At 45.8% G+C, this 26377-nt stretch overlaps 1 protein-coding gene across 4 annotated transcripts in view; it reads left to right on the top strand.

Annotated features, from left to right (window-relative positions):
- Positions 1-26377, top strand: part of DYNC2LI1 (dynein cytoplasmic 2 light intermediate chain 1) — a 378136-nt gene that overhangs the window by 307501 nt on the left and 44258 nt on the right. For 3 of the 4 annotated variants that reach the window (XM_063918338.1, XM_063918340.1, XM_063918342.1), the window contains 5 exons: positions 13596-13673; positions 15906-15982; positions 16243-16313; positions 16424-16521; positions 19693-19785. In XM_063918338.1, coding sequence (XP_063774408.1) covers positions 13596-13673; positions 15906-15982; positions 16243-16313; positions 16424-16521; positions 19693-19785 — 417 coding nt within the window. Of the gene's footprint in view, positions 1-13595; positions 13674-15905; positions 15983-16242; positions 16314-16423; positions 16522-19692; positions 19786-20576; positions 20696-26377 lie in introns of those variants that run through there. The other variant, XM_063918339.1, reaches the window with a different exon arrangement.

Raw genomic sequence — 26377 nt, forward strand, 5'->3', positions numbered from 1 at the left:
CGGCATGGAGATTGATCGTCAAATTCTAGCCCAGAAAGGCATTCCGGACAGGGTAATTCCTACCTTGATACAAGCCAAAAAAGGGGTAACGTCTAAACATTACCACCGTATTTGGAGAAAATATGTCTCTTGGTGTGAAAAAAGGAAATTTCCTGCAGTGGAGTTTCAACTGAGACGTTTTCTGCTTTTTCTGCAGTCAGGTGTGGATGAGGGTCTACCCCTGGGCTCCATAAAAGTCCAGATTTCGGCCTCATCCATTTTCTTCCAGAAACAATTGGCTTCTCTCCCTGACGTTCAGACATTTTTGAGGGGTGTTCTGCACATCCAACCGCCCTTTGTGCCTCCTACGCCACCTTGGGATCTCAACGTGGTGTTGCAGTTCCTACAATCGGAATGGTTTGAGCCTTTACAGGAAGTTGACGTTAAGTTTCTTACATGGAAGACCGTCACACTGTTGGCCTTGATTTCTGCAAGACGTGTGTCGGAATTGGGGGCGTTGTCTCAAAAGAGCCCCTATTTGATTTTTCATGAAGATAGTGCTGAACTTAGAACTTGTCAGCAATTTCTTCCAAAGGTGGTGTCTGCGTTCAAGCAACCTATTGTGGTCCCGGTGGTTACCGACACCTCTACTACTTCAAAGTCCCTGGATGTTGTGAGGGCTTTGAAAATCCAAGTGAAGCGGACAGCGTGTCACAGAAAATCGGACTCGCTGTTTGTGCTCTATGATCCCGATAAAATTGGGTGTCCTGCTTCATAGCAGTCTATTGCTCACTGGATCAGGCTTACTATAGAGCATGCTTACTCTATGGTGGTCATTCCGAGTTGTTCGCTCGTTATTTTTTTGTCGCAACGGAGCGATTAGTCGCTAATGCGCATGTGCAATGTCCGCAGTGCGACTGCACCAAGTAAATTTGCTATGCAGTTAGGTATTTTACTCACGGCATTACGAGGTTTTTTCTTCGTTCTGGTGATCGTAATGTGATTGACAGGAAGTGGGTGTTTCTGGGCGGAAACTGGACGTTTTATGGGTGTGTGCGAAAAAACGCTACCGTTTCTGGGAAAAATGCGGGAGTGGCTGGAGAAACGGAGGAGTGTCTGGCCGAACGCTGGGTGTGTTTGTGACGTCAAACCAGGAACGAAACTGACTGAACTGATCGCAGTTGCCGAGTAAGTGTGGAGCTACTCAGAAACTGCTAAGAAGTGTCTATTCACAATTTTGCTAATCTTTTGTTCGCAATTTTGATAAGCTAAGATTCACTCCCAGTAGGCGGCGGCTTAGCGTGTGCAAAGCTGCTAAAAGCAGCTTGCGAGCTAACAACTCGGAATGAGGGCCTATGTCAGGTTTGCCGGTTCCTAAATCTGTACAGGCCCACTCTACTAGGTCGGTGGGTTCTTCCTGGGTGGCTGCCCGGGGTGTCTCAGCTTTACAGCTTTGCCGAGCGGGTACTTGGTCAGGTTCGAACACGTTTCTTAAGTTCTACAAGTTCGATACTTTGGCCTCTGAGAACCTTCAGTTTGGTCAATCAGTTCAGCAGGCAACTCAGCACTTTCCCACCTGGTTTGGGTGCCTTGGTACATCCATGGTACTAAATGGACCCCAGTATCCTCTAGGGCGTAAGAGAAAATAGGATTTTAATTACCTACCGGTAAATCCTTTTCTCGTAGTCTGTAGAGGATACTGGGCGCCCGCCCAGTGCTTTGTGTGTTCCTGCACTGTTACTTTGTTAAGTATTGTTGTTGGTTCAGCTGTTGCTGTTCCTCGTCAAGTTTGGTTAGCATGGCTTTCCTCTTGTTTGTGTGGGCTGGTTCAAATCTCACCACTGTCCTTTAAATCCTTCTCTCAAGGTATGTCCGTCTCCTCGGGCACAGTTTCTAGACTTAGAATGGAAGGAGGGGCATAGAGGGAGGAGCCAATGCACACTGTTGATTTCTTAAAGTGCCCATGGCTCCTAGTGGACCCGTCTATACCTCATGGTACTAAATGAACCCCAGTATCCTCTACGGACTACGAGAAAAGGATTTACCGGTAGGTAATTAAAATCCTATTTTACCTTACATTTCCCCTGAACCTACTTCCCTCCAGTTTCAGTGTATGCCTGAGTTCTAGTACTTCTCTTCCTTTGAAGAAAATCTCCATCCTGTACTTTGTTAAAACCCTTGATATATTTGAAGATGAAAGTGCAGCAGCTTCTGGAAGGTTGGCTTCCACCAGCCACACATGGGCATTTCTGACATGACTGTGCAGAGATTAGCTGCAGCAGTGGGGACTGAGCATCAGGGAATTAAAATTCATAATACAGGTTGAGTATCCCATATCCAAAATGCCTGGGACCAGAAGTATTTTGGATATCAGATTTTTCCGTATTTTGGAATAATTGCATACCATAATGAGATATCATGGCGATGGGACCCAAGTCTAAGCACAGAATGTATTTATGTTTCATATACACATAATACACACAGCCTGAAGTTCATTTTAGCCAATATTTTTAATAACTTTGTGCATTAAACAAAGTGAGTGTACATTCACACAATTCATTTATGTTTCATATACACCTTATACACACAGCCTGAAGGTCATTTAATACAATATATGGAATCATTTTGTGTATTAAACAAAGTTTGTGTACATTGAGCCATCAGAAAACAAAGTTTTCACTATCTCACTCTCACTCATAAAATTCCGTATTTCGGAATATTCCGTATTTCGGAATATTTGGATATGGGATACTCTACCTGTATTATTATTAAGATATGTGACAATACCAAATGGGTCCCATCCCAAATTATAAATAAATCAATAAAATGGCAAACAAGCACCATGTTCACCTCAATGGCCCGTTCCAAATATACTCTTCTTCGAATTTGGCCGTATACAAATTAGCAAATCTGGAGGAAAACTAGGTGGCCATCGCCAGAGGCGGATTGGTCATAGGGCTTACAGGGAAGATTCCCGGTGGGCTGACGCACCCGTGGGGCCTATTTTGTTTGAGGACATGTGGTAATTTTTATAGACATAATGAATAAGATGCAAAATAATTTGCATATATGAAAATTACTGCCACTTAGCCTGTGAATGCAGATGATCTAGTGTATGCTCTGTCTGCCTGCTTGGCTGACATATAAGATTGAGTGAATAGTTATTGGGATGGGTGTGGTATGGTATGCCGGCGGTCGGGCTCCCGGCGACCAGCATACCGGCGCCGGGAGCCCGACAGCCGGCTTACCGAAAGTGTGGCGAGCGCAAATGAGCTCCTTGCGGGCTCGCCACGCTGCGGCCACGCTATTTTATTCTCCCACTAGGGGGGTCGTGGACCCCCACGAGGGAGAATAAGTGTCGGTATGCCGGCTGTCGGGATTCCGGCGCCGGTATACTGTGCGCCGGGATCCCGACAGCCGGCATACTGAAGACCACCCATTGGGATACAGTTGGTGTAATAAGCAAGAAAATATATCTTTCTAAAGAATGATATAGTTTCCTAAATTCTGAAAGTGTATCGTATAATGTGTTCATAATATTTAATTTTATTTCTTTTTCTCTGACGTCCTAAGTGGATGCTGGGGACTCCGTCAGGACCATGGGGTCTAGCGGCTCCGCAGGAGACAGGGCACAAAAGTAAAAGCTTTAGGATCAGGTGGTGTGCACTGGCTCCTCCCCCCATGACCCTCCTCCAAGCCTCAGTTAGATTTTTGTGCCCGGCCGAGAAGGGTGCAATCTAGGTGGCTCTCCTAAAGAGCTGCTTAGAGTAAAAGTTTGTTAGGTTTTTTATTTTCAGTGAGTCCTGCTGGCAACAGGCTCACTGCTACGAGGGACTTAGGGGAGAGAAGTGAACTCACCTGCGTGCAGGATGGATTGGCTTCTTAGGCTACTGGACACCATTAGCTCCAGAGGGAGTCGGAACACAGGTCTCACCCTGGGGTTCGTCCCGGAGCCGCGCCGCCGACCCCCCTTGCAGATGCCGAAAAGTGAAGGTCCAGAAACGGCGGCAGAAGACTCTTCAGTCTTCATAAGGTAGCGCACAGCACTGCAGCTGTGCGCCATTGTTGTCAGCACACTTCATAGCAGCGGTCACTGAGGGTGCAGGGCGCTGGGGGGGGCGCCCTGGGCAGCAATGATAGTACCTTATTCTGGCTAAAAATACATCACATATAGCCCCTGGGGGCTATATGGATGTATTTAACCCCTGCCAGGTCTCAGAAAAACGGGAGAAGAAGCCCGCCGAAAAGGGGGCGGGGCCTATTCTCCTCAGCACACAGCGCCATTTTCCCTCACAGAAATGCTGGTGGGAAGGCTCCCAGGCTCTCCCCTGCACTGCACTACAGAAACAGGGTTAAAACAGAGAGGGGGGGCACTTATTTGGCGATATGTATATATATATTAAAATGCTATAAGGGAAAAACACTTATATAAAGGTTGTCCCTGTATAATTATAGCGTTTTTGGTGTGTGCTGGCAAACTCTCCCTCTGTCTCCCCAAAGGGCTAGTGGGGTCCTGTCCTCTATCAGAGCATTCCCTGTGTGTGTGCTGTGTGTCAGTACGTGTGTGTCGACATGTATGAGGACGATGTTGGTGAGGAGGCGGAGCAATTGCCTGAAATGGTGATGTCACTCTCTAGGGAGTCGACACCGGAATGGATGGCTTATTTAAGGAATTACGTGATAATGTCAACACGCTGCAAGGTCGGTTGACGACATGAGACGGCCGGCAAACAAATTAGTACCTGTCCAGGCGTCTCAAACACCGTCAGGGGCTGTAAAACGCTCATTTACCTCAGTCGGTCGACACAGACACGGACACTGACTCCAGTGTCGACGGTGAAGAAACAAACGTATTTTCCTTTAGGGCCACACGTTACATGTTAAGGGCAATGAAGGAGGTGTTACATATTTCTGATACTACAAGTACCACAAGAAGGGTATTATGTGGGGTGTGAAAAAACTACCTGTAGTTTTTCCTGAATCAGATAAATTAAATGAAGTGTGTGATGATGCGTGGGTTTCCCCCGATAGAAAATTATTGGCGGTATACCCTTTCCCGCCAGAAGTTAGGGCGCGTTGGGAAACACCCTTTAGGGTGGATAAGGCGCTCACACGCTTATCAAAACAAGTGGCGGTACCGTCCCCAGATAGGGCCGCCCTCAAGGAGCCAGCTGAGAGGCTGAAAAATATCCTAAAAAGGTATATACACACATACTGGTGTTATACTGCGACCAGCGATCGCCTCAGCCTGGATGTGCAGCGCTGGGGTGGCTTGGTCGGATTCCCTGACTGAAAATATTGATACCCTTGACAGGGACAGTATTTTATTGACTATAGAGCATTTAAAGGATGCATTTCTATATATGCGAGATGCACAGAGGGATATTTGCACTCTGGCATCAAGAGTAAGTGCGATGTCCATATCTGCCAGAAGATGTTTATCGACACGACAGTGGTCAGGTGATGCAGATTCCAAACGGCACATGGAAGTATTGCCGTATAAAGGGGAGGAGTTATTTGGGGTCGGTCCATCGGACCTGGTGGCCTCGGCAACAGCTGGAAAATCCACCTTTTTTACCCCAAATCACATCTCAGCAGAAAAAGACACCGTCTTTTCAGCCTCAGTCCTTTCGTCCCCATAAGGGCAAGCGGGCAAAAGGCCAGTCATATCTGCCCAGGGATAGAGGAAAGGGAAGAAGACTGCAGCAGGCAGCCCATTCCCAGGAACAGAAGCCCTCCACAGCTTCTGCCAAGTCCTCAGCATGACGCTGGGGCCGTACAAGCGGACTCAAGTGCGGTGGGGGGTCGTCTCAAGAGTTTCAGCGCGTAGTGGGCTCACTCGCAAGTGGACCCCTGGATCCTACAAGTAGTATCCCGGGGTACAGACTGGAGATTCGAGACGTCTCCCCCTCGCAGGCTCCTGATGTCTGCTTTACCAACGTCTTCCTCCGACAGGGAGGCAGTATTGGAAACAATTCACAAGCTGTATTCCCAGCAGGTGATAATCAAAGTACCCCTCCTACAACAAGGAAAGGGGTATTATTCCACACTATATTGTGGTACTGAAGCCAGACGGCTCGGTGAGACCTATTCTAAATGGGAAATCTTTGAACACTTACATACAAAGGTTCAAATCAAGATGGAGTCACTCAGAGCAGTGATAGCGAACCAGGAAGAAGGGGACTATATGGTGTCCCTGGACATCAAGGATGCTTACCTCCATGTCCCAAATTGCCCTTCTCACCAAGGGTACCTCAGGTTCGTGGTACGGAACTGTCACTATCAGTTTCAGACGCTGCCGTTTGGATTGTCCACGGCACCCCGGGTCTTTACCAAAGTAATGGCCGAAATGATGATTCTTCTTCAAAGAAAAGGCGTCTTAATTATCCCTTACTTGGACGATCTCCTTATAAGGGCAAGGTCCAGAGAACAGTTGGAAGTCGGATTAGCACTATCTCAAGTAGTTCTACGACAGCACGGGTGGATTCTAAATATCCAAAATCGCAGCCGTTTCCGACGACACGTCTGCTGTTCCTAGGGATGGTTCTGGACACAGTCCAGAAAAAGGTGTTTCTCCCGGAGGAGAAAGCCAGGGAGTTATCCGAGCTAGTCAGGAACCTCCTAAAACCAGGAAAAGTGTCAGTGCATCATTGCACAAGAGTCCTGGGAAAAATGGTGGCTTATTACGAAGCGATTCCATTCGGCAGATTCCACGCAAGAACTTTTCAGTGGGATCTGCTGGACAAATGGTCCGGATCGCATTTTCAGATGCATCAGCGGATAACCCTATCTCCAAGGACAAGGGTGTCTCTCCTGTGGTGGTTACAGAGTGCTCATCTTCTAGAGGGCCGCAGATTCCGCATTCAGGATTGGATGCTGGTGACCACGGAGGCCAGCCTGAGAGGCTGGGGAGCAGTCACACAGGGAAAAAATTTCCAGGGAGTGTGATCAAGTCTGGAGATTTTTCTCCACATAAATATACTGGAGCTAAGGGCAATTTACAATGCTCTAAGCTTAGCAAGACCTCTGCTTCAAGGTCAGCCGGTATTGATCCAGTGGGACAACATCACGGCAGTCGCCCACGTAAACAGACAGGGCGGCACAAGAAGCAGGAGGGCAATGGCAGAAGCTGCAAGGATTTTTCGCTGGGCGGAAAATCATGTGATAGCACTGTCAGCAGTGTTCATTCCGGGAGTGGACAACTGGGAACCTCCACCCGGGAGAGTGGGGACTTCATCGGGAAGTCTTCCACATGATTGTGAACCGTTGGAAAAGACCAAAGGTGGACATGATGGCGTCCCGCCTGAACAAAAAACTGGACAAGTATTGCGCCAGGTCAAAAGACCCTCAGGCAATAGCTGTGGACGTTCTGGTAACACCGTGGGTGTACCAGTCGGTGTATGTCTTCCCTCCTCTGCTTCTCATACCCAAGGTATTGAGAATTATAAGACGTAGAGGAGTAAGAACTATACTCGTGGCTCCGGATTGGCCAAGAAGGACTTGGTACCCGGAACTTCAAGAGATGCTCACAGAGGACTCATGGCCTCTGCCGCTAAGAAGGGACTTGCTTCAGCAAGTACCATGTCTGTTCCAAGACTTACCGCGGCTGCGTTTGACGGCATGGCGGTTGAACGCCGGATCCTAAGGGAAAAAGGCATTCCGGAAGAGGTCATTCCTACCCTGGTCAAAGCCAGGAAGGAGGTGACCGCACAACATTATCACCACATGTGGCGAAAATATGTTGCGTGGTGTGAGGCCAGGAAGGCCCCATGAAGAAATTTCAACTCGGTCGTTTCCTGCATTTCCTGCAAACAGGAGTGTCTATGGGCCTCAAATTGGGGTCCATTAAGGTTCACATTTCGGCCCTGTCGATTTTCTTCCAGAAAGAATTGGCTTCAGTTCCTGAAGTCCAGAAGTTTGTCAAGGGAGTACTGCATATACAACCCCCTTTTGTGCCTCCAGTGGCACTGTGGGATCTCAACGTAGTTCTGGGATTCCTAAAATCACATTGGTTTAAACCGCTCAAATCTGTGGATTTGAAATATCTCACAGGGAAAGTGACCATGCTGTTGGCCCTGGCCTCGGCCAGGCGAGTGTCAGAATTGGCGGCGTTTGTCTCAAAAAAGCCCATATCTGATTGTCCATTCGGACAGGGCAGAGCTGCGGACTCATCCCCAGTTTCTCCCTAAGGTGGTGTCAGTGTTTCACCCGAACCAGCTTATTGTGGTACCTGCGGCTACTAGGGACTTGGAGGACTCCAAGTTGCTAGATGTTGTCAGGGCCCTGAAAATATAGTTTCCAGGACGGCTGGAGTCAGGAAAACTGACTTGCTGTTATCCTGTATGCACCCAACAAACTGGGTGCTCTTGCTTCTAAGCAGACGATTGCTAGTTGGATGTGTAGTACAATTCAGCTTGCACATTCTGTGGCAGGCCTGCCACAGCCAAAATATGTAAATGCCCATTCCACAAGGAAGGTGGGCTCATCTTGGGCGGCTGCCCGAGGGGTCTCGGCTTTACAACTTTGCCGAGCTGATACTTGGTCAGGGGCACACCCTGACTGAGAAGGACCTGGAGTTCTCTCATTCGGTGCTGCAGAGTCATCCGCACTCTCCCGCCCATTTGGGAGCTTTGGTATAATCCCCATGGTCCTGACGGAGTCCCCAGCATCCACTTAGGACGTCAGAGAAAATAAGAATTTACTTACCGATAATTCTATTTCTCGTAGTCCGTAGTGGATGCTGGGCGCCCATCCCAAGTGCGGATTGTCTGTAATACTTGTACATAGTTATTGTTACAAAAATCGGGTTATTATTGTTGTGAGCCATCTTTTCAGATGCTCCGCTGTTATCATGCTGTTAACTGGGTTCAGATCACAGGTTGTACAGTGTGATTGGTGTGGCTGGTATGAGTCTTACCCGGGATTCAAAATCCTTCCTTATTGTGTACGCTCGTCCGGGCACAGTATCCTAACTGAGGCTTGGAGGAGGGTCATGGGGGGAGGAGCCAGTGCACACCACCTGATCCTAAAGCTTTTACTTTTGTGCCCTGTCTCCTACGGAGCCGCTAGACCCCATGGTCCTGACGGAGTCCCCAGCATCCACTACGGACTACGAGAAATAGAATTATCGGTAAGTAAATTCTTATTTTAACTTCCCCCTTGATGCTGGACATGCCCACTATCTGGAAAGTCTTGAGGGCAGGGTGCTGCTGCCATGGTCCGTGGCTAGACTTTACACCTCTGGTGCTGTCCATGTGGGGCAACTAGTACAAATTTTTCCAGGGCCGCTTTTTGTTCCCAATCCGCCCCTGGCCATCGCCATACCTAGTGTCTGTAAATTAAATGTTGACTCAAAATTAAATTATGTGTCAAAATAAATACTATAGAATCAATCATCAGGATGTTATTTCTGTATGTATCGGATAAGGGCCCTCATTCCGAGTTGTTCGCTCGTTCTTTTCCTTCGCATCGGTGCGATGTTCCGCTAACTGCGCATGCGCAATGTTCGCACTGCGGCTGCGTCAAGTAAATTTGCTAAGAAGTTTGGTATTTTACTCACGGCATTACAAGGTTTTTTCTTCGTTCTGGTGATCGGAGTGTGATTGACAGGAAGTGGGTGTTTCTGGGTGCAAACTGACCGTTTTATTGGTGTGTGTGAAAAAACGCTGCCGTTTCTGGGAAAAACGCGGGAGTGGCTGGAGAAACGGGGTAGTGTCTAGTCGAACGCTGGGTGTGTTTGTGACGTCAAACCAGGAACGACAAGCACTGAACTGATCGCACTGGAAGAGTAAGTCTCGAGCTACTCAGAAACTGCAAAGAAAAGTCTTTTCGCAATATTGCGAATACTTCGTTCGCAATTCAGCTAAGCTAAGATTCACTCCCAGAGGGCGGCGGCTTAGCGTGTGCACTGCTGCGAAAAGCGGCTAGCGAGCGAACAACTCGGAATGAGGGCCAAGGATTTGTGGTGTGGCACAGAACTCCACAGTCTGTTGCTGGTTCATGAAGGAGTAGGATAATGAAGTTTATCAATGTCATTTAATTAAGACATGTTTGGTGACAAGGTAATAAGATACTGTATATCCTGTCCACTAATTCAACCTTGTTACCTTATCTTCACACATGCTCCCATATTTATACCCATGACGTCTTAGTGCTGTTTCAGCAATACGTATGTGCACACATAACACCCAGTGACCCCAACATTAATCTATCTTGTAATATACAGCGGTTTAATCATTCACTTACTTTGACTGACATCCCCACTTAATAACCCTATCTGATCTATACACCAATCTCCAATTTAACACTGCTCCATTACCGCACCCTGCAAAACACCAAAACAAATCCGACCCCTCAACACACACACACACACACACACACACACACACACACACACACACACACACACACACTTCCTGTGAAGATTAATTGATGGCCACTACTGCATCTTGAGCAATCTCTATACTATGATTGCATATTCTTCACTATAATGGTGATTACTGCCTCTCATCCACACAATTACTTTTACACCATTACATGTGGAACTAAATGTGGATATTCTCACATCTCTGCTTCCGGACCCATTGGAGTTATAATGGGTGCAATGTGTGCTGTGCACACGGGCCCCTGGGTCCAGGGGGAGCCCACATCGCACACATTGCACCCATTTAAATACTTACCTAACCGGAGTCCATCGGCGGGCACAGCGTCCGTGGCAGAATCGCCGCCAAAATGGCCACTGTGCATGCGGTGTAGCCAAATTGGTCTCCGGATCATGGCGGGCGCCATGTTTCCGGAGACCTGCGCATGCGCTGTAGACTCCAGCACATTGCCGGAGTCTACAGCGCCGTTCAGTGGAGGGGGCCCACCTGGAGGTGCACACGGGCCCCCTCCTCTGTAGAAACGCCCCTCTCCGGACCACCCCTATCTGTAGCTTTGTTGTCATTACCAGTGACCACTTGCACCCATCCCTATTCCTGTTGCAAAAAGTACACCTGAAAACAGGCATATTTACATGTATGCACAACTCTGCAGAGCTCACGCTTCTGTCAGCACGCCCTCCCTGAACTTAGTGTAAATGAGAATTCCCCGTTATCACCCAGTTACACCCCATCAGATGCGTATGGAGATGTAAATGAGAATCAGTTACAGCAGAGCCGGCCTTAGGCATAGGCAAACTAGGCAAATGCCTAGGACATTTGGTATGCCATGGGGCACAAGCAGCTTCTGCTGGTTAAAATGAAATGCAGCATGCCTATATTCTATGTGTGACTGCGGCTGTATCTGCATATGAAATGCTACATTACAGTGTATTCCTGGAAATCACTGTACCTTAGCATTTTGTATACAGCTACAGTCACAGTTGCACACAGAATATAGGCATGCCGCATATCATTTTAATCAACAGAAGCTGCTTGTGCATTCTAGCCACATAGTAATGCAAATAAGATGCATTTTCATAAAAAAAAGGCACACAACGTTAGCAGAGCTGCCAGCTGACTCACGCCAGGCATCTCCTGCTGTATGGCGTACTGAGGCAAGATGTATGGGGACTCATCTGTATCCAAGCAGAGGCAGAGGTCACAGTTTTAGCATTATGTATATAAATAAAGTTGCACTACTGTGTGGCATAATTTGAATTGGGGGGTACTATTGTGTGGCCATGCCCCTTCACAGCAAGAACACAACCCTTTGGACTGTGCGCCAAATGTGCAATGTTCCTATTTAAAATACAGGGGGTAGGAACACCGAAATTAGGACTGCTATGGGTGAGGGGTGATGGTGCTGGGAATGGGGTGCAGGGTGAGATGAGGAACTAGCGGCGGTGCTAGGGGCACCAGCCAAAACCTTGCCTAGGGCATCATATTGGTTAGGGCCGGCTCTGAGTTACAGTTGCTTATGTATGTTTGGCTTCCATATAAGCACAGTGTGGAAATACACAAGATACATCCGCAAAATTGATTTTTTCCTTCCCTCTTCTCTCCTTCTGTCCCACTTCCCACCTCTTCATTTCAGTGTACATACTGTACCAAGGACACACCAGGGGAATACAGCGGTAGGGACCCATGCTTAAGGGCTGAGGCCCTCCACCAGAGGGGGTGTGGCCAGCCACCACATAGACTTTGCTGACCATTAGAGAGTGCATGGTCTGGCCTTTATAAATATATATTGTAAATACTGATAGTGCATGAATGACAATGTACCAGATTGATAACAGCAGTGCTATACTGGTGATCCTGATTATATTTAGTACATTAATTTACTGTACGTGTGATAGGAGACTCCGGTACTGACTGAACAATATGTAAAACTCAATGAGAACTGCATTAGGTCTAGTATACAGGAAGTGTAAAACATTCAACCATCTATTCTATGCTCTTACTGTTTGGATGATTCAATTGTAGGTTAGTGAATGAATGCAGAGCTATAATGCCATTCTAATCACTTACAGGAACTGTGGGGGTCATTCCGAGTTGATCGCTTACTAACAACTTTTTGCAGCGCTGCAATCAGATAGTCGCCGCCTATGGGGGAGTGTATTTTCGCTTTGCAAGTGTGTAAACGCTTTTGCAGCCGACGGCACAAAAAAGTTTTTCGCAGTTTCTGAGTAGCTCTGGACTTAGCCGCTGCGATCACTTCAATCTTTTTGGTCCCGCAAACGCTTGGACACGCCTGCGTTTTTACAAACACTCCCAGAAAACGGTCAGTTGACACCCATAAACGCCCTCTTTCTATCAATCACCTTGCGATTGGCTGTGCAAATGGATTCTTCGTTAAATCCATCGCCCAGCACCGTTACTCTTTGTACCCGTACGACGTGTCTGCGCATTGCAGTGCGCATACGCATGCGCAGTTTTTCCGAGATTTAACCTGATCGCAGCGCTGCAAAAAGTTGCTAGCGAGCGATCAACTCGGAATGACCCCCAGTGTTCATGATGCTAAACCACACAGCCAACAAGAGGAGGGGGCAGGGGTGTGTTGTGAGTAACCAACCACGTTGATTGGCAGGAGGGCAGATCTTGGTTTAGTGTTTGTAGATGCAAACCATGCACGCATGTTCATCCATGGTCTTGCCACACCAGGTTACTGACCCTCTAATAGAGTAACAATGCATAATTTGAGGGCCCTAGAGGAGCGGGTAGGCCCTTGGGCAGTGGGGCCCACCAGGGATTTCTCCTGTACACCTGTGAGCCAGTCTGACCCTGCATAGCAACCATCTAATTACATCCTCCTCTAACCCACCCACTGAAAATGAATTTATTGTAAATGAGTTATTGTACTTATTACTAATATTATGACTTCTACCCTCACTTTTAAAATCACTGGTGCCATTTAACTTCCACCTACACAGTGTTACTTTTTACTCACTAACCACCAACAGAGCATGCAGTCCTGTGCCACACCACTTCTCATATCCTTATCTGGGACACCTAGAAATGCCGCCCTGCAGGCTACGGCAAAGAGCAGTTAAGTGACACAGCCTGTGTTGTTGGGACATTGTAGTTTTGTGTGTCATGGGAACTGAATACCTTACAGTACAACTATGGGGACAGCATATACCCAAAATATCAGTTTTCTTTTTAACTTACTGTAACTAAATGTATTATTTATTTTAGGAATTTGAGTCGGAAAAAAGAAAAATAATATGCAAGACACTGCGATTTGCATCCCACTACTACGGAGCATCACTGCTGGTTTGTATATTTTTGAGATGTTCAAATAAGACCAATTCCATGATTGTATACATTCTGTATACATGTCATACGTGTTAGCTACAGGAGGAGATGCAAGTATAAAAATTTAAATTCTCTTTTTACAATTGTCATATTATTTTTTAATAATTTATTAAACTATGTTAATCTGCATAATGAATAGAGGAACCAAGAAAACAAAACAAATAAAAAATAGAGTTAATGTATCTTAAAGTCAGCTATGACTCTATAAAACTGTAGTTATTACTTCATTCCTGCTACAGTGCTAGAAAGGTACTTTGTATACTTTTCATGTTAGACATGTTAATGCAGTCACTTGCAAGACGTTATAGCAAGCAGAATAGCCTGCCACAGGGATAATAAATGATGCTGTGCATTTAGTAGGTGTACTTATGAGGTTTGAAAACCAAGGACCTGATTTAGAGATGTACGTAAATCTGATTGTTTACATACATCTCCGATGTTTGTTGGGCTACACATGCGCAGGACCCATTCTGTGCTTGTGCAGAATGATTTGTGCAAGAAAAAATGCAGTGCCACAAAGTTCCAGCAGGAGGCAGATTTACTGACCTTGCAAGCAGGCAGGAGGTGGCCGTTCTGAGTAAGCATAGGCATACTCAGATGGGCGATGCTGCAGACATTGCCAGCTACTTAACTATGTTTTTAGGAGCAGAGGTGAATTTAGACCTCATGAGGCCCTAAGCAAGAAACCGATTTGGGGACCTTTTCCTCAAACAATTCCCTCACCTCCCCACTAGTCAGGCGGTGTATGACAACCCCCACCAGTCAGTGTATGCCAAACTCTTCCCCCCCCCCCCCCCACCCTCCCCTCCAGTCAGTCAGGGTATGCCAAATCCCCTTCCTCCAATCAGTCAGTGTATGCCACCTTCCCCCCAATCAATCCGTGTATGCCGAATCTCCATTCAGTCAGTGTATGCCAACCGCCCCAAGTCAGTGTATGCCACATCCCCCCAGTCAGACAGTGTATGCCAAATTACCCCCCCCCCCCCGCTTTCAGTCAGTCAGTGTATGCCATATCTCCCGCACCCCCAGTCATCATTGCAGGAATGCAGGGCAGGCAGGTGTAGGCAGCCTCTGTGCCCCAAGCACGTACCTCATTACCCTCTTCAGTGGGCGTACCCAGTCTCTCCGTGTGCGTTATGTCATGATGGGTAACATACACGGCACACTGAATGAGACACATGCGAGCACTGAAGGCTGAGGCGGCAGCTGTAATCACTGGCAGCCTGCCTGGAGTATTCAGCCAGTTGAGCTGCCGCACATGAGCCCGCAGTCCGCCATGATTCAGCCCCATCGGCAAGTCCCGTAGCACCCACCAGGCCCTAAGCGGCTTCTTTGGTAGCATAGTGGTAAATCAGCTACTGTTTAGGAGACTGGAATCCATGGTGCAGAAACCATGGCATTACAATATAAGGGATAGCTTCAAGTCAGACACATTAAATCGGCTTAACATAATAATGTTGCTGTGACGGGTGCTTATGTGTGAGTAACCTGACTTTATTAACGAGAAACAACTGGTAGAAAATACTTAACTTAAACAATGAACCCCTACTGGATAGAAACATATATTTTTATATGGTGACTCATTAAGGTATCTATGCATTATGCACACCTGTTTCTGGTGGCCGGGATCTCGGCTGTCATGATCCCGGCCACCAGTATGCCGGCAGCGAGGTGAGCACTAGAAAGCCCTTTGTGGGCTTGCTGCGCTCGCCACGATGGGAGCGCGGTGGCTCGCTGCGCTTGCCACAGGATCTATTCTCTCTCTATGGGTGTCATGGACACCCACAGAGGGAGAAAAGCCGGGATTCCGCTGCCTGTCAGGATTCCGGCATCGGCGTTGTGACCTCCGGGATCCCGACTGGCGGTCTGGTGATTGCCTCCTGTAAATAACATATAGCTCTCCATCCTGTCAGTGCTGAGCTAATAAAAGTTCCCTTTCTGTGGACTGCTTACACCAAGAATCGTTCTATGCTGCATATTTTATTAACTAGATTTGCATGAATGACTATGAAGAAAGTGTGTCAAGGTTTGGGGGTTGTAAATACTGTTTTATAGAATGCTCTAGATACAGCTTGTCCAAAATCCTGCTGTTTTATGTGTTGCGATTGGCAAACTCTGTACCATAACATAACTTGAATCTAAACAAAATGTACTGTTTCCTAATAAAATGCGCACTTACCTTTTTCGTAGTTCTCAAGCAAATCTGAAACCCACAAAGGAGTATTACGTTCATTTGTTAATCATTTGGCATTCGGACAAGACAAGAGGTAAGGAAGGGACTGTGGAATGTTGGCTACATCACAGTTCTTTTGGATAAAAAGAAAACTTATTTTGTACTTCCCATGTGCACATTTCCACAAATGACGTTTTATTTTATTGGCTTAATCGTTTTCTGAAATCCCGGCAATCCGCACTGTTACTAGTTTAAGGTTTTATAAAACATGGGGATTGATAAACTATACTGTGTTGTGAGATCAGTTGTATACTGATTGTAAGATTTGTTGTTTGATCATTTTTGACCCTGCAGCAAGTTTGTGTCAGTGGATCACAACAAACCACTTGTTATTCCAGCTGGATTGGATTCCTTAAATCAGATTGGTGAGTTGTTGTTTTTTTGTTTTGTTTTTTTTGGGGGGGAGTGGGGGTTCTCATCTTCTCATGGTGAAAACCTGAAGCAAATAAAGTTGTAAAACTTTTTTAATATTTAGGATCTCCTCCCGCCTCTGACAGTGACCTGAGACAGGGTAATGTGCGCACACCCTTGGAGTTATGGAAGAAGATCTACGAGAGATATTTTCCTGCCAAGGTAATATAGTTGGGGAGTTTTCTACACAGAACATTGGGGCAGATGAATTAATCTAGCAGAAGTGATAAAGCAGTGATAAGTGCAAGGTGACAACGCACCAGCCAATCAGCTCCAATATGTAAAGTGACAGTTATGAGCTGATTGGCTGGTGCGTTATCACCTTCCACTTATCACTGCTTTATCACTTCTTTATCACTTCTCCAGGCTTAATAAATCCTCCCCATTGTGTGATTCAGGGGATGAGCAGAGTTATCTTTTAAGAATTAATTTACCAGTGACCACAGTATGCGATTTATAGTGCATTATTGCCCCATTCACATTTGCTTTATTTCCCCTGTTTATGCTGTGGTTATTTCTCCCAGTCCTGAATCACCAACATATCTGTAGATTGAGGTCATCCAGATCAAATGTCCAACACAGCAGACTGTAAAACATCTTTGTCATATAAAAGTAAATACTGTACGACCTTGTTGTCTGGCCAATGTTACAAATCAGAGTGGAGCTTTATAACCTACAATTAGTGTGATTTGTTTTTATTATGGATTCAATCATAAAGTACAGTACAAATATAATGTCAGTGTGTCTGTTTTATGTTCTCTCTTGCTTTGAGTGATCTATAAACACTACAAATGCCTTCAACTGGGTATGGTGAACAGGTCTTCCATCAGAAATCATTCATGCCTGGAACTGAAAAAAAAAATAGGCAGGGCTGCTCCCCCGCTACCTTATCCCTATATAACAAAATGTTAGTCTTACCTTCTTCTTTGGCTGGTTTTTCTGTTCTCTCCTCTGCAATGCAGTCTTGTCTCACTTGGAGCTCTAGGGTGCGGTATTCCTGCAGGAACAATTCACAGAGGGCTGATGTGCAGGGAAGGCATGTTTTTAAGAATCTCTCCCTGCGCATTGGCTCACTGTTGTTGTGCAGCCTGGTGCAGCCCTCCTCTCCTGGTATCAGCGGTAGCACACAGGGGCGGGTCCCCTTCTCTGTCTGGGCCCAGGATTCCAGTCCCGTCAGTTCCCCCCTGATGGTGGCCATGAGGATGATATCTCGTATTTATTTTTATTAAATTGATAGAATATGTAGTTCCGTAAATAATTATTTAATAAGCAGTTTAGTGTTATGGATCTGAAGAAAAAATATTTTCTCCCTTCATCTATTATGCAGCAGAAACAGTCAGGGCAGATCAAGTTATCAGGATAACCAGAAACTCCTCAAAGTTCCGTCCTGTAAATTTGTCCATTACTCTCTCACTCCTGTGCAATATCATGTTAAGAGGGAAGTACTTATTTAACTAAACAGACAGAGTTTGAGTGACAGCTTTGCAGTCTTGCTGTGCAGTGCATGTATTGGTTGAGTCATACACAGGAACAGGACCACTGATGTTAGGTAAGCTCAGATGCCTGCTCAGAATCAGCTGTTGAACATGTATTAGATCCAGGGGTGTAACTCCCAGAGGCAATGGAGACTCTTGCCTCTGGGCTCCAAGCCTTGAAGGGGCACCTGCATGTACAGCAGCACCTGTGTGGTTCATAGCGTGATCCGAGTGTGACCGCTTCTCTTACAACCGAGCTCTGTGTTGCACCCGTTGCTGCTACATAGTTGATTGGCTTTATCCCAGGATCCCTGCTAACACCTGCAATAGGGGACAGGACGGCACCCGCCTGGTACCGATCAGCCAGTGCTGCAGAAAAAAAACGGTGCACTGATTCTGCATGCTGCAGATAGCTGCATCTTGTGCTTCTGACCCTGACCCACCAGCTGTTGTCACACAGCTTATCCATGTGTGTCATACAAAGGGGGGCACCAAACTCCAACTTGCATCAGGGCAACTTGTATGAACTTGTGCCCTGGATGAGATTATTATTATTATTATTATCCTTTATTTATATGGCGCCACAAGGGTTCCGCAGCGCCCAATTACAGAGTACATAAACAAATAATCAAACAGGAAAACAGCAACTTACAGTTGTAGACAATATAGGACAATACAGGGTAAATAAACATAGTTACATCAGCAGATGACACTGGAATAAGTATCAGGTGGCAGAAGACTGCTGGATGTGGTGCAGTTGAAGATTATTGAAGTAAGAAAGGATAAGCACATGAGAGTTGAGGACCCTGCTCGTGAGAGCTTACATTCTAAAGGGGAGGGGTAAACAGACAGGGGTGACACAGATGGGGTACATAGAGAGCGTAGAACAGAGGGTTAGGATGAGATCCATTAGAACAGTGCCCTAAATGTGGGGGAGAGGCTTCAGCTGCCTGTAATGTTCATGTAGCATGGGAAACATAAGAACCTCCATGGTTCTTATATGCAGATTTCAGATTTGAGGGGTAGTAGTCCTTTAACAGAATTATATATTACTCCTTCATAAAAGTGCTGCTTTGTTTGCGAAAATACATGATCTGACTTACACAGACATACATGTACAGACTCACACTTAAACTATTTGAATTTGTTGGTGTTCTTGTTAGATCGGAAGATTGTCCTAGTATTGACGCACATGCGGCCACTGAAAGAGAATGCTGCCTAATAATATTCCCAATGCAGTAGGCCTGTATAAATTCCGAGTTGCCAGATTGTGTGCACTTTAGCTATCTGTGTGTGTCTAAATCAGACCTTGTACGCTTGGACTAAGCTGCAGGGTTGGCTTCTATACCTTTCAGAAGTACTTAAGAAAAAAAATCAATATGTTGAGAAAGTGGCCATTGCGAGCCTGCCTACGTGGTCCTCTTCAAACCAAACATGAAGAAGCCCATTCATACTAAAGATGATCTAACTGCTCACGTGTGGCCAGATTGTCGTTCTGCACTCATACTCAATGGCAGTGTCTGCCCATTTGTGTTCAGCTTAAGTAGCTCCGAGTGGCTCCTTTCTGTGTCTTTGAACTTTCAATAGTACTAATAGCAAAATATTAAGAGCTACAGTATAGGTGTCCAGTTGTGCATAGGAAAAATCCTTCCCTACAGAGTACAGTATTCTACAACAAGTGTGTTTAGACACCTAAGCATTTTACTTATAGATTTATGCTGTAATTGGTTTTTCACATAAACTTCCTTGTGTCTGTGACAATATATATTCTGGGTTTCCTTTGCATGTTTAACTCCATCCCTGTACAAATGATATAAATTTATAAAATAAGAAACTTTTTTTTTTTTTTTTTAAATAGAATACAAATGACTCTAAAGAAATAAAGGATCCAGCAAAAGATCCACAATATTCTGAAAGAGAGATTGATGCTATGCGGTCTCAAAAGGATCTGGTAAGTGTCATTATACCCTGGTATAAAGCTCCTGTAGAGGTAACTATAGGTCACCTGCAGTTATCTATTTAGTCATGCGGAGAACTAGATATGGGATTTTCGGTGTTGGTGTTATCTTATCAGAAGCAGATGATGTAGTAGTTTATTATACATACTATAAAAGGTTATGTCACGGTGACATGTTTGTATAATCGTGATGGCGGTGGTACTAAGCTTCCAGTCACACTTTGCCCTTGCTGAGAATAGTATGGATAGTATATACAGTATGAATAGTATAGACAAACTATATGATGCCAGTTCTCCACCAACATAGTTTTATATACCACAAGTGTTGGCACTCCATTGCTTAAAGTCATTACTTGCCCTGGTGCCCTCCCAGGTCTGTTGAGCCCCAATACAGTCAATATTTTCAAGGGTGGCACTCACGGGTCTTGAAGCAGAAGAATAAACGACTAGCAGAGTCCGTTCAATAAGTTCAACGTTTCGATGTTCACCACCTTTATCAAGAACTCCACAGCAAACAGACATGAAACATACCTTATATACACACCACAACGCTCTAATTTCCTGCGTCCCTGCCAATCTCCGCCTGCTGCCATGCGGTGACGTCATCAGGCCACGCCGATCACCACAGCAACCGGCGGCATCACTCCACGCTCCCTCGCATCTAGACTAGATTATTGTCCAATAGAGAAAACATTGAGTGGGGAGCGTTGTTAATTGCGCTTTTTCCCTTTTGGGTTGTTAATTGCAGTGACGCCTTTGCCAATTTTTTTCTTCCCTAAATTCAGTTGATATAATAAATCCTGATGATTGTAGACGGAAAAGTGCACTGCATAGAATAATGCTTATGGTTGCAGACTGAAGTGCACAATGTAGAATGAACACTGGTGTTTGCCGTCTGAAGTGCACAGCGTAAAATGAAGCAGGTAATTAGAGTTTCAAGTGCACCTTTCAGAATGAATGCTGGTGTTAGCAGTCTGGAGTGAATAGCATATACTGGATACATATTCTAGCTGACGAGTCAGGAACAGCAAACAAGAATACACTAGGTACCGGGAAACTCCAAGGAGTAGCGGCTGGGAGCCAGTAGCAGGTCACAGGAGTGAAGTTGTTTTGGCACTGGTCTGTCTGCTGCCTTAAATGTGGTGCTCTCTGTCATGATAGGCTGCTGGAGTCAGCTGATCCCAAAGTGGTTTGCGATTGGAGAAAGGAGAGTCAGCTGAAATAAGTTAAGATGTGGGCTCCCAAGCACCACTGACATGAGAGAAGAACCAGGAAACATGGCTACCACCCAGCTGATTGCCAACACACCAGACTCAGGGATGTCTCTGATGACCCACGGGAGCCTTCAAGGCCAGGAAGCTGCAGCACAGCATGAGTTAATGAGGCTTGGAAGCCTAATGTGTGACAACACTACACCGGTAGCTCTGGGCTGCCGACCAGCAAAACACACAGGCTCCATTTCTCCCTGGAGCCTTAATAGAGAGAGCACAGCCTTCTGCTGGTTCCCAGTGCACTCAGTTTTGTTATTGGTACCGTTTTATTGTGGCCTCTATCTTAGTCACATTTCCTTGGGTCACGGGAAGGTTCCTACTGCCGAACCCTCCTCCATTTCCCTGGGCTCTGATGTCACACTCCGTCCTAGATGCCAAAGTGTTGGGGAGTGTAGCAGTCCTGAATCCTGGGAAGTGTAGCAGTTTTTCTATAGGTGCAAATTTGACTCTTATTACAGTTTTATCAGCAAGATTTATAACTTCCAGGTCAACTGATAAGTTCTTAGTTGTAGTAGGGGATTTTATAATAACTTATATGTTGTTCATAATCTGATGTTAGGCATGCTGCTCCTGAAGTACTGTATTGTATTATTTATTTTATTCCCTTTTGGTTAGAGTCTGTATTTTACATTTCCTTATTTAAAAAAAATTAAAAATAAAAAATAATATGTACTCCTTTGTTGTGTGTATGAGAATTAATCAGTATGTCAGCAAAGACAGATATCCCAAATCCAAGCAAAGGCCTGCACAATATGCTCGCTCAAAATGCTTGTCCAAGCACCTCTGAGGTAGGCCGCAGTATACTCATTGTGTAGCTTGTGAGACCGAGGCACTCAGTCAGCACATGCCTGAGGACCCTTCGTAGAAGATGTTACCAGCCTGGGCGAAGGTATGTCCAATCTATTGTGGCTCTGGCAAATGAGGTATGTGATGTTCACAACTAGTTGGAGGTCAGTTCTTTAGTTACTATTGTTCCTTAATCAGCTCTGCCTCCACCGCCTGTGTTATTGGTGCCTGGAGTACATTTTCTGGGCTCCTTTGGGGAGGAAGGAGAGATTTTGGACCAAGACTGAGTTGACGATTGTAGTTGGGAGGAGAGCTCTCCCTACAGCTTGGGTATTAGTGATTTGAATCAAGCCATTCGTCAGACCTTACAAATAGCTTCAGTGACTCCTGATGAATTTTTTAAGATAAAGGGGATGCAGGTTGTTACTTTCCCTTCTTTTGCTCATTTTGCAGACGTATTGGAGGAAACATGGCTCAAGGCATTTTAATCTTCTTGCAGGGTATCAGGACAGATACCTGTTTGCAGATAAAGACATGTCCGTTTGGTATATTCCTCCTTAAGTGGATGCAGCTATTGCCTTGTTAGTAAAGGCCATGGTCCTTCGCACGACCAGTGCTGCTACATTGCAGGATGCCACGGACCATAAGTTTGAAGCTTTGCTTAAGTCACTGTTTTCTCTTGCAGGGAAGACTCTTTGGGTAGTCTTGACCCGTCCTGGGCTACCAAGGCCTGGTCTGACCAATTGGAAGAGGACATACTAGCAGGAGCAGATTCATGATCTGACTCTCTTGCTCTCATATGTCTGTCATTCTTCTTTGGATATAATCTCCCTTCTTTCAGGTATTTCAGCCAGGAGTTCATTTTGGCTGCAGTCCTGTCACGTGGATACTGAGTCCAAGACGACACAGGTGGATCCATTTGTGGGGGAATTCCTGTTTGGCTGGAGCTAGAACATATTATCGCACAGGCGACAGGCGGTAAGAACTTGTATTTGGTCATTTAGCCTATGCAAATCATCCTCTCCCCCCGCGCGCCCCCCCCCCCCCCCCCCAACCTCCCTCATCGTCCCCCTCTAAGTTTTGGTCCTTTTGTTTCCCTGGTCGGGCCTGGTCTCTGGTTCCCCTGAGGCTCACAGTCTGGTCACTTCCAATGACATATGGCCATGGCGTCCCGAGTACCAGGCCCTTAACAGGGTGACAATCAGTCAGCATGAGATTTTCCAGGTCTGTCTCAGAACACAGAGGGTAGGTGCCTGTCAACTTCTGTTCCAGGACATCTGGTTGAGGTCGGTCTTGGAAGACTTCTGGGTCTGGGGCATCCTGAGATACCTCATGGACTTACTGAGCTTTCATCCACGTTGGTTCTTTGGGGCCTCTGCTACGGAACCAGGTCAGACGGGCTGCACTGTTGCAAGCAGTGTGCTCTTTCCTGGTCTCAGATGTGGTAGTATGTGTTCTTGCACACCAATGGGGCAGTGGGGTTTCATTCTAATCACTTTATGGTGCAAAAACTGGACCTGTCTTTTTGTCCCATTCTAAACCTAAAATAGCTAAAACTTCACCTACGGGTGCAAACTTTTAAGATGGAATCTTTGCGCTCCATCATTGCTTGCATGGAAGGATGCCTATTTGGACATTCCCATCTTGGTACAATTCCACAGGCTTCTTTGATTCTCCATCAGGTCCCTCCATTTCCAATTTTCAGCCCTTTCATTTGGACTTTGTACAGCACCCAAGGATTTCATGAAGGTCATGGCCTCAGTGATTGCCATGTTGCGTCGCCAGGGAATCACTTTCATTCCTTATTTGAACGACTTGTTAATATAAGCGTCTTCCGAGGCATTGCTCAACAGTCATCTGTGAGTGGTGGAGTTGTTGTTGTAGGAACACGGTTGAATTCTCAACTTTCCCAAATACAACCTGGCCCAGCTCAGTGGATGGTCTTCCTTGGGTTTCTGTTCGGTATGACCTGTTTGTATGTCTTTCATCTGGAAGACAAAATTCTGGCACTGAAATCTTTGGTACTGTCTCTTTTGCTCCCGCGCTGGGTGTCCATTCTGTGGTGTATGCAGTTGTTGGGGGAGATGGTAGATGCCTTTGAAGCGGCACCTTCACTTCAGGACACTGCAGCATCATACTCTGGAGCACTAGAGAAAATCGGATCCTCATCTGAAAAGGCAGTTGTTCCCTCTAGGTTTCAGTTTAGTGGCTTGACTCCCCCAACGTGTCCAGGGATTGTCCGCTCTCAATCTGGTATTGGAAAATAGTCACATTAGATGCTAATTTCTTGGGCTGGGGAACATTGATCCTTGGGTTTCAGTTTCAGGCTACCTGGTACAAGAAGGAGGCCGCCCATTCAATCAATGTGCTGGAACTACCGGCAGTCTGGAATGTTCTGTCATAAAATCATTGTTTCCTTTGGGACAGGCCTCTCTGTGTCCGGATAATGCCATAGCTGTGGTACACATCAACTGGCGGAGACTACTAGGATCATGTGGTGGGCGGAGAAGTTTGTTCCAACTATTTCTACCATCTTCATTCTGGTGGGGGACAGTATGGAAGCTGATTTCCTCGGACGACACTAGATCCACCTGGGCAGGAGGGCATTGCACCAGAGCACGTTCAACCTGATTATGGAGTGCTGGGTGTCTTCCAGACATCAACCTCATGGTAATCAAACTGAACAAGATGCTGCCATGTTATGGTGCACAGTCCAGGGATCCTCAAGTGGCCTTTTTGAAAGCTCTGACTGCAAGGTGGTCCTTTCACCTGGCTTACTTTTCCCCACCTTCTCCATGCTGCCACATGTTATCCACCGCATAAAGAGGGAGAAGGCACCCATTCTTCTCATTTCAGTGGACTGGGTGCGGTGGGTGTAATATGTGGACTTTCTGTTGGTCGAACAGCCATGGTGGCTGCCTCTATGGAACAATCTACTCACTTAAGGACTGTTCCTGCTTTCCAACTTCCTTTGGCTGGCTTTGACAGTGTGACGCTTGAAATCACTGTTTTAAGGTCTAAGGCAGTGGTTCCCAAACGTTTTTTGAATCACAGCGCCCTAGAGCACCACAAAAGTTTCTTTTTAAGAAATTAAGTAAGAAATATATATGCCATCCTTAGGTTTAATTGTGTGGTTAGGGGCAAGATTTGCTTCTATTTGTTTTATTATATTAAATTTTATAATTGACAGCCACCAGTACTCATTTTGCCTATTACATTGACCATAAATAATTTTAATTGGTGCTGAACATCAATCCAAGGCATTCCAGAGTGCCACGGCACACAGTTTGAGAACCAGTGGTCTAAGGGTTTTTCTGCGGCTGTTACGAGAACTTTTCTTCAGGCATGTAAGCCATTTACCTCTGTGTGTGGAAAACTTACCACTGGGTGTTGTGAGTACTGGCTTCTCAGTTCCACTTGCGCGTCTCCATTTCTTTTTACAGGTTAGGTTGTCTCAAGGCCTCTGTCTTTCTTTGTTTTAGGGAAGGTTTCTGTCTTGTCATTATGCAAATCCATGTACAGCTGTCACATGTTCTGCCTTTTTCACCATGGGACCTTAGTTTGGTCTTAGAAGTGCATCAGCTGGCTCCTTTTGAGTCTCTGGAGTCAGTTTATCTGTGGTTGCTTACTTGGAAAGTGGAATTTCTGTTGCCCTTTGCCTTTGCTTGGAGGATCTCGGGACTGGCAGTGCTGTAAGACATTTCTCTCCTGATTTCCCACATAACCTGGGTTACTCTGTTGCCGTCTTTTAACCTAAGGTAATTTCTGAATTCCTGGAGATTTTTTTACAGGATTGTTGTCCTTCTGGTTCTAATAGCTCTCTCTGCGTCTTTGATGTTGTCCGGGCGTTGCGTGTTAATGTGGCCTGAGCTGCGTTGAACAGTCATTTGGTCAATTCCGATACTCACAGACTAGGCTGGCCTGCCTCCAAGCAATCTGTGGCTTGCTGGATTACTTCTACTATTATGTTGCTTATGTTGCTTTGGGTGAGCCTTTACAGGACCCTATCTCGGCGCATTTTACTTGGGCTGTGAGTGCTTCTTGGGTGGCGCGATATGGTGCCTTGGTTGAACAACTGTGCAAGCAGCTACTTCATCTGCGGGACAAGGTGATCCCTCCCTTGTTGTGTGCTGTTTTGTTTGTGCTTGTTGCACCTTGTGTTCTCTTTTAGCCTTAGATAAATAACTGGCTAGCTGAAGCAGGTATTAATCACTATATACCAGAATAATTTAATTAATCACTGTATACCAGAAGCTATTAGTTAGCAGACATAATTTAAAATATGTGCAATACTTAATTTTAGCTCTCTCAGATGATAAAGTAATACTCATTAAAAACACTGGCGTCCCAGTGTATAATGAAATGGATGTCCCACAATGGATGACCACAATCACAATTGATGTATTAATAGTAAGGCGGTGCAGTCTGTAATAGTTACCCACGCGCTGGTTCCTGTGGAGAATGCAAACAGGGTCCTTTCAGATGGTAAGTTTGCACGTGTAGTAAGTAATGTACTGTCGTGTAACTGC

Source organism: Pseudophryne corroboree, chromosome 4 (assembly GCF_028390025.1).
Source record: "Pseudophryne corroboree isolate aPseCor3 chromosome 4, aPseCor3.hap2, whole genome shotgun sequence".
Classification (NCBI taxonomy): domain Eukaryota; kingdom Metazoa; phylum Chordata; class Amphibia; order Anura; family Myobatrachidae; genus Pseudophryne; species Pseudophryne corroboree.